The sequence below is a fragment of the Bos indicus x Bos taurus genome, chromosome 15 (assembly GCF_003369695.1).
Source record: "Bos indicus x Bos taurus breed Angus x Brahman F1 hybrid chromosome 15, Bos_hybrid_MaternalHap_v2.0, whole genome shotgun sequence".
Taxonomy (NCBI): Eukaryota; Metazoa; Chordata; class Mammalia; order Artiodactyla; family Bovidae; genus Bos; species Bos indicus x Bos taurus.
The window spans coordinates 52,571,235-52,589,046 of record NC_040090.1 but is presented as its reverse complement, the minus strand read 5'-3'; the positions used below and the strand labels follow the sequence as shown (position 1 = coordinate 52,589,046).

Sequence of the window (17,812 nt, the reverse complement as noted above, 5' to 3'; positions counted from 1 at the left end):
CAACAGGAATGGAGTCTTAATACTTATTTGTATATGGACTTAGAATTTACAAGTTCTTCAGTTCAGTTCAGTTGCTCAGTCGTGTCCAACTCTTTGCAACCCCATGAATCACAGCACACACCAGGCCTCCCTGTCCATCACCAACTCCCGGAGTTCACTCAAACTCATGTCCATTGAGTCAGTGATGCCATCCAGCCATCTTATCCTCTGTCATCCCCTTCTCCTCCTGCTCCCAGTCTCTCCCAGCATCAGGGTCTTTTCCAATGAGTCAGCTCTTCGCATGAGGTCGTCAAGTTCTTACTCATCTGTTATTTTGTATAAGCCTCACAACTGTCTTATAAGGTAGGAAGAACAGACTTATTATCCCAGTTTTACTAGTGAGGAATCTGAGATACGAAAGGATTGAGTGAGTTGGTAAGTCACACAACTAATTATAAGTCAAGACTCTGACATCAGATCTTCTGACTCCAAGGCCAGTGCTATTTTACCTGATCCCCGGAGAAGGCAATGGCACCCCACTCCAGTACTCTTGCCTGGAAAATCCCTTGGGCAGAGGAGCCTGGAAGGCTGTAATCCATGGGGTCGCTAAGAGTCGGACACGACTGACTTCACTTTCACTTTTCACTTTCATGCATTGGAGAAGGAAATGGCAGCCCACTCCAGTGTTCTTGCCTGGAGAATCCCAGGGACGGGGGAGCCTGGTGGGCTGCCGTCTCTGGGGTCGCATAGAGTCGGACACGACTGAAGCGACTAAGCAGCAGCAGCAGCCACTTCATGGCAATGATTGCCTCCATCCCTGACCACAGAGGTCTTACTGCAGTTTCAGTGTCCTACCAACCTAGTTACAACACTGATTTAACTGAGTTAAAGCCAAAGTAGGGTGGAAAACGTGGGGGAGTAGCAAGCTTATGACCACTGTATTCTGATCCAGAATTAACCTCAGTATATCTTGGTTATAGTAAAGCTAATATCAGATCTTTTTCAGCACTTTTTCCCTCTCTGGTTTGTAGAAAACTGCTCAGCATCCACAGGGAGATCAAACCTTCATTCTCCAAAGCTGGCAGACGAGACAAGATTTTCCACATGGGAAACTTGTCCTCTTAGGCCCTGGTCCCACCTGCATAATTCACTTTCCTCCTAGTATCTTTGGCTCTTAATTCCTGCCTTGATCAGGGAACTTGTATCCCTCATTTACCACTTTTTTTACCAGAACATATTCTTGATTCTTCCACAAACTCCTTATATTACAGTCAACTAGGCTAGGCAGGACCATTCAAACAAAGCATCACTGAAAAATCAGAGTTAATAGCTAATATACAACTGTTTTTTACAACAGTGTTTTTGTTTGTAAGTTATGGCTTCTCTGGGGTCAGAAACTGCTGGTCTATGTCCGTCTTTCCAGCTATTACCAAAAACACGGGCTTAGGTATCTACACACCTTGGTGATGATGCCAAAGCAAGTGGGTTCTACAGAGTGACTAGGCTTCTGTCTGTAACCTTTGTAGTGTCTACCTTTTTAGGTTCTCCTCTCCTCTCTAAGCCTATTCTTTCATAATTATTAGGTTCTCCTCTCCTCTCCTCTCCTCTCTAAGCCTATTCCTTCATAATTATTAGCAGCAGGCATGATAGCCATCTTTAGAAGAAACCCCCTCTCTGCAAGGATGGGGTTTTACTGAGATTTCAAGGAGACAACCATGTCAGATCACAGATTCCACATACTCACAGTAGATAGGTAGACAGGTAAGCAGATATAATATTAGACTAGGATATTAGATGTTGAGAATAACAGTAGTTTACCTGTAGTTCTGAAGAAGTCAGTAGTTCTTGCGCTGGTGGCTTAGGTATCACTGTTTTGGTTTTCTTTTTTTTCCCTTCTAGGTATCATGAACTCATTACAAAATATGGGAAGCTGGAGCCTTTGGCAGAAGTGGACCTGAGGCCCCAGAGCAGCGCGAAAGTGGAAGTCCACTTTAACGACCAGGTGGAAGAGATGAGCATTCGTCTGGACCAAACAGTTGCAGAACTAAAGAAACAATTAAAAACTCTAGTTCAGTTACCCACAAGCAACATGCTTCTCTACTATTTGGACCATGAAGCGCCCTTTGGCCCAGAGGAAATGAAGTACAGCTCTCGAGCCTTGCATTCTTTTGGCATTAGGGATGGAGACAAAATTTTTGTGGAATCCAAGACAAAATAATCTCCGCCAGCCTTGTGAGAACACACGCATTAGGACTTGCAGGGCATTCGTTCCGTGAGGTTTTCTTCAGGAGGGAGAAGGTTGTTTTGCTTAGTTTGTTTTGTTTAGGTTTTGGGGGGTTTTGTATATTTCCCTCTAAAATGGGTTAGGGGGCTGTTTTTGGTATTTTCTACCACCTATTCCTTCGGCTCTGCCACCAGAATTGGCCACATCCCCAGTCCCTGTGCCCACCCTCATGAGAGATGCCTGGGCAGCACCGACTTCTAACTGTGTTCACTGGGATCTGTCTACCACGTGGTCGTCATGACCACTTAGGTACACTTGTGACGCTGGTGTGAACAGTGCGTCCCCCCAGAAGGGCATCTTGCGCTTAAATCAGGAGACAAGGAATCTTTCCGGGAAGGGCCAGCATGTCTCTCTCTCAGTTCTTCCATTTTCCTCTCCCTCTCTCCTTTCCTTCTTGAGTTCAGTTTTTCCTTTTGACTTGTGTCTGCACGTTTGCCCAATAGTTTTATTCTGTCTGTACCTAACTTCTCATTTCTCAACTTGGGTAAGTTTTTTTCTTCATTTCTCCCTTTTGAAATAATGTCACATGTTTCAAGCGTTTCTCAACCTGGTTCTGATCTCAGGTACTCAGTTGGAACCTTTAGTTCTGTTAGGGTCTGGAAGAAGAGTCCATGAGGGAACACGGGCTGCTGGAAGCGCAGGCACGAGCAGTCTGAGCTCTGTGTGTGACTGTCCCGGTCTTAATGTTCCTCCCCCACTAGATCACCCATTACTGACATGAGATAGGTCAAATCCCAGAGTTCTTTGCTTTTTGAATGTATTTTTTTCATATCTATCTTTTTCATTACTTTATTGGGAATGGAGGCCTGACTTTATGAAGAATTCAATAGTGCAATGGATATACATGCCAGGAGAGCTAAGAGTTACCTAGTAAACTCTTGGTAGTATGCGTGAGGGAGTCACGTAGAGGGGATATGGGAGAAAGTGTGTCGTGACTTTCCTGCCTGGCATCATTTGAAGTCTTTGCTCTCGCACTTTGCATTAGAAAAAGTGGGAAATTTTCATCAAAGGGATCTTTGATTGCCAGTTCTTCCCTGGGATTTTGTGATGTCATAATTAAACAATTCTTTTTGTTTTATGTTTCAACTTAGTTGCCCCTACAGGAGAACAGCTCTGACTAATCTCTGAGTAAAGTGTAAGTGTCAAAACTTCAGATTTGCCTCCAAGTTATGTTTTTTGCACAATCATATTTAAAGCACTTCCCTTTAAAAGGTAGTCCTTACCTGCTCTGACATCTTTTGGTTTGTTCTTCTGTTCCTTTGTTAATCAGTGTAGTCTCTTCCTTTGATATATGTTTTTCTGGATCCACCGTGTTTACTGATGGGAGACTTGAGAAGGACTTAGTGCCACTGGGGCAGAAAATGTGCACATGAAGTATTTTTCAAAGAATGTAATTGTTATCTGATTGCATTTGACCTTTTGACCTTTGTTACATGATTCCATTGCTTCTACAAACTCTTAATTTCTTACGAAATTTTTAGATGACTCTTGTAAAACCCTTCTCAGATACAGAGTTGTGTTTATTATTGCTACTTTTTCAGTCATCCTAGGCCACAATAGCAGATGTTTATTCTCTTAATGCACTTCAGGTTCAGTATCTGTAAAGCCTTTGACCCAGGCTTGCTGAGTCAAATCTACATTTCACCGTAATGTTGAAGGTGGAAACCAAAGGGTTTAGGAAGATGAATGAGGCCAGCTCTCCTGCTGCTGCAGACTTTATCTTTCAAAATCATAAAAATGAACAATGGAGATCCAGGTGGGGTATAGACAAGAATAATTATTTTGCAATCACATTTTCCTGACAGATTTTTGGAGGTGGGAAAAAGTGTGGCAACAGTGTCATGACAATTAAAACTGTGGGTGCTTTGTGTACGTGTGTGTGAGTGCAAATGAGTGTGAGAGAGAAACAGTGTAATTGAGCCCGTCGCTTTTGTCAGCCTGGGAAACAGATGAGCTCTTATTTTTTAAGGTTGTATGACCCACGACTGTCTCACAGCAGAAAGCAGAGTGAACACCTGTGTTACGCTTTAATCATCAGTGAAATAGTAACAATTAATAAGATATTTTATATATGACAAAGTTTTATGAAAATGCTTTTTTATTATTAGAGACTTGTTCCTTCTGCTATTACAGAACACAGTGCCCATCAGCTGCAGGCCTAATTCTCCAATTACACAGTTGCATGTCAAGGGAACTTCTCATTTAATTCAATGGCCGTGGGTATTTGGGGGACATTGTAATTGATGGTTCTAATAATTGCTAAATGATTTTTGATTGAGACAAGATCTAATGCAATTATCAGTCTTTTAGAGTTACAGAACGGAAGTAAATGAGAAAAGCTGTTTGAGCATGTATACATGTAGACTTATTTGGGTGGCCGAGTAAAGATGCTGCTCTTGAAATAAAATTGGTGCTGTGTAGACACTTGTAACCAAAATTATTTTTATAACAGGCCAAAAAGAAGGAGAAGAGAGACCATGGATTTTTGAGTCAACAAGTTATGCATAATTGATTGTAGCTTATCTGTGTTTTAATGTTAACTCCATCCAGATTCAGCGAGAGCATATCATTGACATTTATGAAGCAAAATTCTGTCATAGCCAGTATTACAGATAATGTTGCTACAGGCACAGTGTATAGAACATACCTTTTCTAAAATAGAAATTCTTTTCAGTTATGAAAAAGGAAAGGAGTAATGAAAGAAAACCAAGTCAAAACTGAGGCATCCTTTTCATGTGGGCATGGAGCTGCTGAAACCACAGTGGAAATAAATTTTTGAATTTGAATTGTTGAAATATCCCACATTGCGTTAAAAAAAAAAGTTCAGAGTCATGTATCTTTTTTCCTTATTGAAAGTTTCTATTGTTTCTGTAACCTATTGCCACCGTGACTGTAAATGCCTAAGAAAGCAGATATTATATAACCCTTGTTCCTTTAAGACCTTTTGGTGAAAATAAGCCCAAAACATGAGCTGTATGTAACAGAGCCAAATGTTATGATGCTATGTTTTAAAAGTTTGTTTCCTTAAAAAGAAAGGAAAGTTCAATTCTAACCAAATGTTGTAGCTATGTTGCTAAATCAGCAGTGTTATGAACAGGGAAGACTTGCTACACCAGTAACATGTCACCATTTGAGGCACGCAGGTGACTGCTTTCAGGAGCCCATGTGTTGACGGTGGCTTGCTCCATGGGAGGTGCTAGGCTCCAGGGCAAATAAAACAGAATACAGAATAATAGATTGTTCTAAGCGACGTCCTTTCCACTGATGAATTTGACTTTTCCCCTCATTTCATGTTGGATTGCAAATGCAAACCAACTGCTTCCAAGAACACTCAGAAGCTCTCTGTGTTACCAGGTGTGTTGTGAACACTCTATTTTTCATAGGTGCTTCCTTCGAATACGTGTCCACTGTAGTGATGGAGAGGGACTGGACTCTCTCAGGCTCTTTACTTGCCAGTTGTCTCCTGCAGTTAATGGAAATATATATATTTTATTTTAGAATATAATTTAAACATGAAGGTCTATTCTTTGCACTTTTTATTAATATATATATAGAGAGATAATCTTTAAAAAAATTAAAAATCCAAGTCCACTTTCTCTTTGTGTTCTGATTTTTCTTTTCTGGAGTTGTGTCGTCAAAGTACATGTTTATTTTTATATATCAAAAAGTTGACGATAGTGCTCTGGTTGAGTCCTCTAGGGAACTGGGCCTAAGCTGGTAAGGATCTGATCAGCTTAAGAAATTTAGTTGGCATGTTGTCAAAGTTAGCGATGAAAGCTGCAAAACAAAGATTCATAGGAAATGTTACTTTTTTGTTAGCAAAGTTTTATACTTCTAACATGCTCTTTTAAAAATAAAAACCCATCTTTGAGATATTTGGCATCCCCTTTTTTAGTAAGAATCTCATTTAGATGAATTAAGCTTTTGTGACAGTGTTCCAAGGGACACTTCTTTCCTTTGAAAATAATTTTGTATAAGAATTAGAGTTTGGGGCACTGAGCCATATCTGCTTATCAATAATTTCTCAGTGATCTGTTGTGAATGAACCTTGTACCAAGAATTGAAGTCCAAGTACTGTGTATACTTTGTTACTGTATTTAGAAGACAGTATCTATTAAATTTTTTCTCACTTCTTCAGAAATGCAGAAGTATCATGATCTGTTTAAATTTAAGATTATTTCTACCTCTTATTCAAATTTCAAAAAATTGTAGTTTTAACCTCTGAGCTAAGTTCTATTTAGCTAATATTTATTATGAGCTTCTCCGACTTCTTACATGGGAGACATATGTCAAGACACCCATTAGCCCACTGGACTGAACAGCACTGTAACTTCTAACAGTTGTTAGAATACATGTAAAACAAGAAGGTTAACCTTTGAAGTCCTGTTTGTCTTTCCAACTCTTCTCTGGAAAAGAAGTTATATGTGTTCTCCAACTTAGAATTTCAGGATTCAAATTTAGCCAGATAACCTTTAAAAACATAGGTCATGATAAATATTAACATAAGTCATTTCATCTAATGTTAAGTTTTTAATGTAACTTGAGATTTAGGAATTGAGTTAATACACGAAGGGGATAACATACCATATTATATCTCCTTAAAATATAATGAATTTCTGTATCCTTCAAAAATTTGAGAATAACCCTAAAAATGTTTAGGGTTTTTTTTTTTTTAATTGATCTATTGAAGAGTTCAAATACATGTATTTGCCTAGACCTATGAGTATAATATACATGAACGTCATGCTTTTCTTCAATGTAGTTTAGGCCCCTGAGCAATTTGCATTCTATTTTAAGGCACATATATCAAGAGAGGAGTAACAAACTCGTAATCCAAGAGGCTGCTGCTGCTGCCAAGTCGCTCAGTCGTGTCCGACTCTTTGCGACCCCATGGACTGCAGCACGTCAGGCTCCTCCGTCCGTGGGGTTTTCCAGGCAAGAGTACTGGAGTGGGTTGCCATTGCCTTCTCCAAATCCAAGAGGAAGATGAGACAAAAGTAGAGAGAGTTCTTGGTTGTGTTAATCAGTGCCAGGGATCCAGGCTTATACTTTTCATCCTCATGTTTCTTCTAAACACTAACGATGAGCACTTATTGTCAACCAGGGCCCAACCTAGATGCTCTACCTATATTAAAGCCTTTGGTGTTCATGGCATCCCTATGGTTCAACACTATTATTTATCTCCATCTTCTTATTCATGAGGCACAGAGAGGCTGAGTAACTTGCCAAAAGTCACACCGTTGATAAATGACACCAGAGCCGGGATTCAAACCCCAGAAATTTGGCTGTAGCTGACAGCTGTACTACGGTACTTAACACTGAAGTTCTCCTTCATCACCCTACACACACACACACACCGTTAGTCTTAGTCTTAATGTTTCACTAAAACACTGAAATGAGATATCCCTCAATATTCATTTACTAAATTGAGTTGCTCTATATCAAAAATCACTGATGTGGCTGGTGGCTCTAAATCCAAATTGGAACTTGGCCTCACGGCCCTTCCAGAATTGTGACATTGTGATTGGTATGTTCCTATTGGCCTCTTTGCTCTTCTGGGGGGAGCCACAGTGAACACTCGTCATGGGTGCTATTGACAAGGATAAATGAACCCACAATATGATGCTGGACACTGCTTTTCAAGCTGAGGACATTCTAGAGCCTTAAAACTTTGTTTCAGTGAACAACCCAAGGTGAAACAAGTCAATCAGTTTTGACTTCGACGTTTATTAAGGAGGCGTCTGTGTTGAACTGAAACTTGATGTTTATGGTGTGGGGGGAGGGGGATAAACAGTAATCTAATGGAGCTTGTATCAAATGTTTTGTTACAGGAAAGGAAGAGGCTGTCACTGCTATTGTTCCTCTCTAAAAGTAAAGACGGAGACTTGTGAGGAATATAAATATTTATTACAAAATAGAGGAGGCAGTTTATTATGATCTGTGAGATCTAAATCTGCCCAAGAATTGCAACGCAGCTTCAGTTTACCGAGTCTCTCACAGACTCTTCATCCTTGAATGCTTCTTAAGTCACTATAAGTAACACAACTAAGGTGTGAAATAAGAATGGGAATCAGAGGAGGCAGACATTAAAGAATATAGGCTAAAGAGGAAAAAAATTTTTCTGAACTACCTGATACCTTTGAGAGCAGATGTAAGCTTTATTCCACTATTAGAGAATACAACTAGGACATCATGAATAGCTTTGCTTGTGTTAGAATATTTTGTTTGGTGTATATTTCAATGTTTACAAAAATACATGTGTTAAAAGTCATTTATATTTCATTTTTAAATAGAAAACATTCACAATTCAAAAGTCAAACGATACAAAGAAAGCATACATTGGAAAATTCCACTCTAACCCCTGTTCTCCACCTTTTATTAGTTTCTTGTGTGTCTTTGCAGAGTTAACACAAATAATGGCAAATTAGAATGTATTGATCCCTTTTTATCTAGCAAAGTTAGCGTATACCATCATGCACCTTGCTTTTTTTCACTTAAAAATCTACCTTGGAAATCTCTCTGTAACACCATACACAAAATGATCTTATGCTTTGTTTATAGTATATCATCAACCCACTCCGGTCTTCTTGCCTGAAAAATCCCATGGACAGAGGAGCCTGGTGGGCTTCAGTCCACGGAGTCGCAAAGAGTCGGACAGGACAGAGTGACTGAGCATAGACGCATATAGTATTCTATTTTAGATGTGATTTATAATTTATTTGACCACACCTTATTTTTACAATTTTTGGGTGTGCCATGTAGCGTGCGGGACCTCAGTTCCCCAACCAGGGATCGAACCCTCACCCCCTGCTTTGGAAGCACTAGGTCTTAACCACTGGACCACCAGGGAAGCCCCTGATCAATACCTTACTGATAGATATTTCAGTCTTTCTTTACTCTTTCCCAATCTCCGCCCCCACCCTCTCTCTTCTACTTTTTTCAGTTTGCTGCAGTAAAAAACATACATTCTTTTACATGTTCAAAATAAAACTGTAGAATACATTCCCAGAAGTAGGATTGCTAAATCAAAGGTCAGAAAGTGAAAAAGTGAAAGTTGCTCAGTCGTATCTGAGTCTTTGCGACCCCGTGGACTATAGAGCCCATGGAATTCTCCAGGCCAGGATACTGGAGCGGGTAGCCTTTCCCTTCTCCAGGGGATCTTCCCAACCAAAGATCAGAGTGTTTGTAACTTTCGTGTGTGTGTTTAGTCGCTCAGTCGTGTCTGACTCTCAACCCATAGATTGTAGCCTGCCAGGCTTCTCTGTCGTGGGAGTCTCCAGGCAAGTACTGGAGTGGGTTGCCATTTCCTTCTCCAGGGGATCTTCCTGACCCAGGGATCAAACCCAGGTCTCCTGCATTGCAGTCAGACTCTTTAACGACTGAGCTACGAGGGAAACCCTCAGAGTAATTCTGGTGGATGTCGCCAAATTTTTCTCCACTGGAGTTACATAAAAGAACATTTTCTTTTTCTTCTGATTTCACTACTTGTCACATCCCTGCAAAGTCAAAGATTTTACTGATCTTGGGCTTGATAGTAATTCTTGGTTAGGGCGGTCAAGATGGGATTCTTCCCAATTAGGCCTGCAGATCTAGCCACTTGAATTCAACACACAAAGGATTTGCATGAGCCATACAAATTGTCTGTCTTAGGAGCTGTCTTTCCTTGGAATCTGCAATTGTTAAATCACTGGTGAGTGAGATTTCACTTCTACTGGAGACAGTGAATGTACTATTCATCCTTAACAATGCACTAGCATTTGTTTCCGCTGAGTGCCCTTGAAAAGTGATAGACAAGTAGCCCTAAAACCCTCTGTTTATTGTCTACAGTAAGCTTTAATCAGAACTGCTTCTTTCCATCCAGTGAAATTCTTCTAAGAAGAACTACTTGGTGAATAGGAAATACAAAGTGTCTTCCCCCAATCCCTTTTCAACTGTATTGCTAATGTGCTAGCAAGGATGTTAGAATGACTGGTTTGGGGTTTTTTTTTTTTTTTTGGTTATGTTGGTCTACTTAGAATTAGCTATTACAAACCCCTTGCCTAGAGATAAATTCTAGAGTTATTTTCAGAAAATATCTGAGTCCTTGTTTAAGTTTCAGAGCTGAACATCTTTTATTATTGAGATCTTAGATCTAGAAAGTCTTGCTAGTTAGCTAATAAACATTAATGTTATTCCACGTGATCTTCCAAGAGTCAATGCCTTTTTTCTCATAATTAAGAGTTCAGTGTCTAAGATCAGCACAAAAAGAAAAATGTTATTGTTTAGTCACTAAGTGGGACCAACTGTTTTGCAACCCCATAGACTGTAGCCTGCTAGGCTCCTCTGTCCATGGGATTTCCCAGGCAAGAATACTGGAGTGAGTTGCATTTCCTTCTCCCGGGGATCTTCCTGACCCAGGGGTTGAATATGAGTCTTCTGCTTGGCAGATGGATTCTTTACTGCTGAGCCACCAGGGAACCTCCCCACCAAAAAAAGAAAATCACTTGGAGGTAAATAATATTAATTCTTTAAAAAGACAGGTTCTAGAGGATCTGTGCTACAATTTTAACTCCTAATGCTTCCAGCTTATTGTTACAAAATGATTACCATGATACTACTAAATATGAAAAATTTTAGAAATATGACATCAGGTTTTTAAACATTTTGCTCTTAAGATGGAAAAACTAACAGACTGCATGAGAACCAATTTTATGAAAGTTAACCCAGGTGTATAAGAACAAAGATTCCAAGACAGTAAGAGAAACAAACTTCGAGATGCAGCGCTCTTGAGAACGTTCCATTCTGAATATCTTTACTATTCAGGAGGTCTTCACGAGCATAATTGCATTTTCTACATCAGCTCATCCGTTTCAAGGACTCTGCTGTGACTAACCACCATTTTCGGGGAGAACGTTAAACATAACATTAGATGAAGAGACTTCCCTGCTGGTCCAGTGGTTAAGAATCCGCCTTGTAATGCCGGGGATGCAGGTTCAATCCCTGGTCAGGGAACTAAGAGTCCCACATGCCAAGGAGCAACTAAGCCCACGTGGCACAACTAAGACCCGACCCAGCCAAATAAATGAATAACCTTAGATGTGATCACTTTGTCAAGCTAGATCTAGGAGGCTGAACATTAATCAGTCAATGGATAAGTGGTAGAAACAAACGCACTACAGAAATATGTGGAATCTCCACAGCATATACAACGAAGCAGAATGATCAGTTGCAGAGGGCTGGTATATTTATCCAAGACATCAGTGTCACAGATTCAGCTGTCTGGGAAGCAGATGCTAAGGGGCAGGGAGGAGTGCAAAAGGCTTCTTGGGGAATTGGGGAAAGGAAAAGGGGGAAAGAAAGATGCGGCAGCAGAGGGCATCACACTGTGCCATGGACCTGACAAGGTCTGCAAGCCCAATACGATGCTCTGGTGCAAAAATTGCCTATGAGTCTCACTCAGGTCCTTTGTACCAAAGCTTTTCTCAGTCATGGATGGAGGAACACAAGAACATAACCTCAGCTTGAATACAGATACAGACACCAGAGGAGCCAGCCATTGGGAGCTGTCAGCTAACCATACTCTGTGACTTCTGAGCATCCTTTCCTGTAAGGTGGATCTGAGCGGCGCACATCTGTACGGACCACAGTCCACCCCATGCCGTGTGTAGATGCAGTTCTCCATCCATGATCAGGGCCCACTCTTCCAGGGCTCTGGTGGACTTCTCTTCCTGAGGGGAACCTCAGAAAGGGGAGATCAGAGGAGTGAACTGTGGTCCCTGCAGTTGGTTTCAGGCCCACGACCAGAACCCATCATCTCCCTAGTCCACCATCCATTCTATCACCCCTGCAGGTCTCAGTGGTTTCCCTTGTGGTTCCTCCCAAACTCTAATTCCTGAGGAGTCCGAATCCCTGGTTACCATATGCTGCTCAGGCTTAGGTTGCTGTGCTTGTCTTTCACAGTCACAACCAGCCAAGGGAGTATCAAGAGCTGCCATAGTGTATCACCTGAGTTCCACACACCTTACCCCTTGAACCTGTCATGCAACAGCAGCCCCACCTCCTCCTGCTCATCAGAGTCAGGGATTCCTGATGGGATGGTGGCTCATCTTTCCTGCTGGTCTCTGTCACAGGGGACCTGGAGTACCCAGACGGCACCACAGCCACAGCTTGCAGTTCAGTAGGACTCTTGTCATGTCTTCTGCTGAGAGTATGCCCTCTTGGGAACCAGGATGTCAAACTCCGCGCAACCTAGAGATGAGGGGTTGGGGAGCCAAAGTCTCTCAATAATCCCTGGGAGTGATCACAAGTGGGGCTACTCCTGCTTCCACACCTTGGTACCTGGACCCGTGGATTCCTCCTCTTGGGGTGCCGCTCCAACCTGTGGCTCCTACTATAATTTTGGGCACACAACGTCACATCCCTTTTCTCATAAAGTAGGTTCTCTAGTCAGATGCTATTTTACCTGGAATTCTATGCCTGTGGATGTCCAACACGTTCATTCTTCTGAGACTTTTAATTCCTTCTGCCATCTGTCCCAGTAATTTGAGCATTTCAACCTCTCTCTCTATATATATATGTGTGTGTGTGTGTGTGTGTGTGTGTATTTATGTATATATATATGTATATGTACATATATGTATATATATGTAATATATATATATGGATGGATGGATGTATATGAATCTTGTTGCTCAGTCATGTCCGACTCTTTGGGATCCCATGAAGACTAGACCACCAGGCTCCTCTGTCCAAGGAATTTCCAGGCAAAAATACTGGAGTGAGTAGCCATTCCCTTCTAGAGAGGATGTTCCTGACCCAGGGATTGAACCTGGGTCTCCTGCACTGCAGGCAGATTCTTTACCATCTGAGCCACCAGGGAAGCCCAGTTGTTTATCCATAAAATCCTAATACATAAAATTGTATACACAAGTACAAGGTTTTCCCAATTAGACCCTGATTTTGGCATAATAGAGCTGCCTCAGTTGAAGACTTGATATTGTCTTTGTCAGCTCAACTAGGTTCTACCGAGCAAAAATTGCCCATTAGGGGAGTCCTGCTTTGGTGGAAAGTGACGAGGCCGTTGCAACCACATGGCCCAGTCACTGGCAGGGTCTCCCGTGGCTCCAGCAGCGAGGCTGAGGCTGAAGGAGCTCACAGCTTGAGGCCTGCAGCCTGCCACACTTCCCACTGCATCATTTCAAACAAGCTCAAATCTCTTTCTTTCACAAAAGGTGTAAGCAACTGAAGCAAACGAAACAAAAACAATCAGCATATAAGGCTGACTCTGTTTTTAGGGAATTCGATTTTTTGTTTTGTTTTGTGTTTGAACTGTCTTTCCTCCTGCCTAAAAAGCAGCATCCATCTATGCCTTCTTTGTAAAAAACAAAGTGTCTTGGGTTACTGGCTCCAAGCCACGCCCACACCACCTTAGGTCTAAATCTTGTCGAATCTTGGCTCACTTCACCCCTTCAACAAAATAAGTCCCCCTGCCGACATGGCATAAAAAGAGATTTTTGTCATTTTTTTCCCCTTCTGTGACCACTGAGTGTATGCTTGAAATACACACTCACTCCCCAGCCCAGCCAGTGGTATGTCAGCCCCGTCTGCTCTCAGGCGCCTGACTTGCTCACACCCAGAGCCAGCCATTCTGAGCCATGCATGCTGCCATCTTGTGTATCTGGTTAAACCCAGGAGCAGCCCTGCCTCAAGAAGGACGAAGCATTTAATATGGATCACAAGGCTGAATACAAATGCCCGTGAGTGCACGAAGAGAGAAGACCAAAACAGTTACACCACTAGGAGCTGTTAAAGCAGAACCAACTGTTTTGCTTCATGACATTTAGGTTGACTACAGGACTAACACCTTAATAAAGACTGGGCAAGGAAAATGCTTTTCAAGGTGAGTCTTGGATTTGAGTTAATTTTATTGGGAACAGACAGCCCCAGAGTCAGACTTTCTGTTATATAAATATGTGCCTTTTGGAGAAAGATGGATAGTTATTTGACACATCTGAAAGTAAATATATATGGCGGGTAGGGTAAAAACCCTACTGAATTACCACAGGATTTTGGAAAAAAATATATTGACTAATTTAGACTGAAAAATCAGTTCCCCAAAACTCTTGTCCATTTTAGGACAACGTACTGAAAACTGGAGTTATGTCTTTTGACACAGTTGGCCTTTAAATGTCTGGTCAGAGATAAATTTGGAGCAATTTTTAAATTCCTATTAATTTACAGAGAGTTTTTCCCTGCTACATTCGAATGATTTCCTTTTTTAAAAACGAGTCTCACTTTAATAATTTTGGATACTAAACTTCGTTTCTGCCTTAGCCAATGTTTCTCATTCTGCATCAACAGAACTGGAAACGGTTTTAGCCTTGTTCATGATGTTTAAATACCTAGAGCAAAATTTCATCAGGAGGGGTTCTGTCTCCCCTACACCCTCCGAGGACCCTCACTGGGCATCTGTGGAGGTTTTCAGAGCCTTTGATTTTTCCCCTGTGAAAGATCATGTCTCACGCTGCTTACCTGTTCCCTGGCCTAATCCTCTGCCCAGAGGTGAATCAGAGAGAAAGTGGCAGGAATAAAACCTAGAAAATTTTGAGAGCATTTCTTTAAATACTTCATGCATACCTGTGAAAACACAGAGTAGAGTCTATCAGTGGCAACTGTTCAAAACCAGAGAGACAAAAAAAGACTTTAGTAGCAAACCAACTTCATTTAAATGTTGGAGGCAGCAGCTTTGTTTGGAGTTTTAATATCATGCTGGTGGATGCTAATTCTGTAACATTATACAGTTCTCTTTTTTGGGTACAAAGGTAGAAGGAGGGGGTTTCTTTTGTGTTTTCACTGCAAAGTGATTCTGATCAGAAAGGACCAAGGTTTCAGCTCCAAGTAACTGACATTTCCATCTGAATCTACTTTTTTTTTTAAAGGGGTGGGAGTGGGGAGGGGGGCAGAAAAAGGTCTAGTTTTTCAGGAAAAGAACCTCTTTACGCAATCCTGAAACTGATCTTTAGATTTACTTTTCCTTAATCAATAGGAAAAAAACTTGATTGCAACTCAACACTTATCTGACTCTAGCACAGGACTAACTGAATTTTTGGTTTTAAGAGTAGGGGATTCAGACATCATTTCAGGAATCAGAAATAATTGGCAGCGAGTGGGGGAGAACTGACATAAATTCTTGTTTTACCTAATTTTTTCCGGGTTTACCAAGATTTGGCTTAATATTTCCGACTCAATTCCTCCAGTCCCTGCCGAACAGGTTAGTGACATTTTTCATAAATACAAATATTTAAATGAATCCTCCTTCCTGCTCTCTGAACTCTTTCCCTAAGGACTTCAGTCTTAAACCTGCCTGACATCTCCTTCTGCTAAAAACTGTGTGTGATCTCTGCTGAAGTCTTAGTCACGTTTTCAGCAAAACTGACGAATATTTATAGTATGCTTGAGGTTTCAATGCGTGTGCTTGACAGCTGAAGATTTACAATAAAACTCACAGAGGAGGTTCACTGATTTTTCCTTGGAAGTTTGGCTGATGAATTGTGATAGCTTCCAATAATAAGGGAAGGGTTTTTATTTTTAAGAATGCTGCCGGGAGCAAGCTTCAGGGTTTCCTCTGCACTCGCTTCGGTTCCAGGTGTATGTATAACTGGGAGCTTGGATTTTAGCTCTACAGAGCGGCACAGACTGTCCAAGGGTAGAGCCACCAGTTCAACGGATTGTAACTAAAATGAAAACAAGTTCACTCCTGTGATGTTCTTTCTCTAACTAATTTGCTGCGACTAATGACTTGCTTTTGTACTGGATTCTACTTTTATTGTAATTTCAAAGAGCCATCCTGACATAATTCTTTTTTTGTTATGTGTCTATTATTTATTTCACATTTGGGTGGTCAGTGGACAGAGTCTTATACTGCCCGTGACTCTGGTCAGTACTTCAAAATGATGGACTGGCTCCATACTTTAGAGAAGGGGATGCGTGTGCATGCTTAGCTGTGTCTGATTCTTTGCAACCCCATGGACTATAGCTCTCCAGGCGCCTGTGTCCATGGAATTTTCCAGGCAAGAATACTGGAGTGGGTTGCCATTTTCTCCTCCGGGGATCTTCCCAACCCAGGGGTCAAACCTGAGTCTGTGGCGTCTCTTGCATTGGCAGGTGGATCCTTTACCACTGAGCCACCCTTAGAGGAGGGGACAGCAAACTCTAAATCCTCCTACCTATAGGACCACCTGTACTTTAACTGACTTTTATTGGATCTTGAATGAAAGCTGTTGTGAAAATTCGATAGCCTGGTCTCACAGAGGATGGATGTCTGTTCTAGAGACTCACCGGGCGTCTTTAGAGTGAGGTGCTGGTTTTCAGGGCTCTAGTAGCTGGAGCGGAGATGCCTTTCCTTGACTGGTTGTTTGCTCATTGATTCTATATAATTTCCTGACAATTTAAGTGATTCATTACACTTCCAAACTGCTTCTCATGGGGGAATCTAATTTGTCCACAAAGTACTGAACTTAAGAAGCCCCACCATCATCCAGGGCACTTCAGCCTGACTCAGAACTGCTGCTGCTGTTATGTGAATGCTCTATGACGGTTGTGATGTGTCTTGGGATTTGCCACCAAATGCACCTGGTGTTCTGTTTACTCTGGCAAGCTGGGGATTTTTTTCTTTTTCTTTTTAAAATTCCAGGATGAATTATTCATCATTACTTAGAATTTGGGTCTCTTTCATCTTCGCACTTGTATGGCACCAAGGTGAGTACTACAAAATTCCATAAAGCTCATGATTAGCACTCTCTTGAATTTATAAAGAGACGCTTTTGTTGGAGCCATAATTGTCAGGGCAGGTGTACATGTGTCTACTGTTATAACAAGAAAAATGTAAATTAAATTCTGTTGTCAAGGGCAAAATATATTAACTTTGAATGATGTTCACTTACATCCCTACTTTTTCTTATTTTACTTGGAACACAATTGCTTATACCAGGTTGCCCCATGTAAATGGAGTTGGTCTTTAAGATAATGCAAATTATTTTCATTAAAAGTATACAGGGTTGGTGCATGTGCACCCTGTCCCAGATGACTGATTCCAATGAAGGCATTGAACTGGTGGCACAAACTTAAAAAAAAAAATACACTTATTTAAGCCAAAATCAGGAAGGTTCAATGACATTAATGTCAGTGACTTGAGTCTCAGTGACCATTTACAATGGCCAAAAATCTAAAACTGCAAGTGAAATAAGAAAATTATTCCCCTCCGTGATTTCTCTTTTTTCTCTATGTAGCATTGCCTGGGGTAGGTAAAAGATTGCATGGATTTCTTTCTACAGTTTTTGGATTTTAGACTAGAAACATAGGAAAGTTTATATTGATTTGAAACTTTCCTGGCTAAAATTCTAGAGCATCTGTCTTGGTTTTGTTTGTTTAGTTGAACAGACACATGATCACAAGTCTGAGGGAACAGGTGTATGAGGTGTGTGGAGCCCTACCATTTTCCTAGGGTTGGATAAATTTAAGCAGCTATATCGGGCAGGCCATGGTGTGAAACCCCACAATAATGAGTCCCTC

At 41.2% G+C, this 17,812-nt stretch overlaps 1 protein-coding gene across 4 annotated transcripts in view; it reads left to right on the top strand.

Annotated features, from left to right (window-relative positions):
- Nucleotides 1-5,859, top strand: part of TBCEL (tubulin folding cofactor E like) — a 66,138-nt gene extending 60,279 nt beyond the window's left edge. For all 4 annotated transcript variants that reach the window (XM_027563461.1, XM_027563459.1, XM_027563460.1 and 1 more), the window contains one exon: nt 1,879-5,859. In XM_027563461.1, coding sequence (XP_027419262.1) covers nt 1,879-2,197 — 319 coding nt within the window. In that variant the 3' untranslated portion in view covers nt 2,198-5,859. The remainder of the gene's footprint in view (nt 1-1,878) is intronic.
- The last annotated feature ends 11,953 nt before the right edge of the window (nt 5,860-17,812 follow it).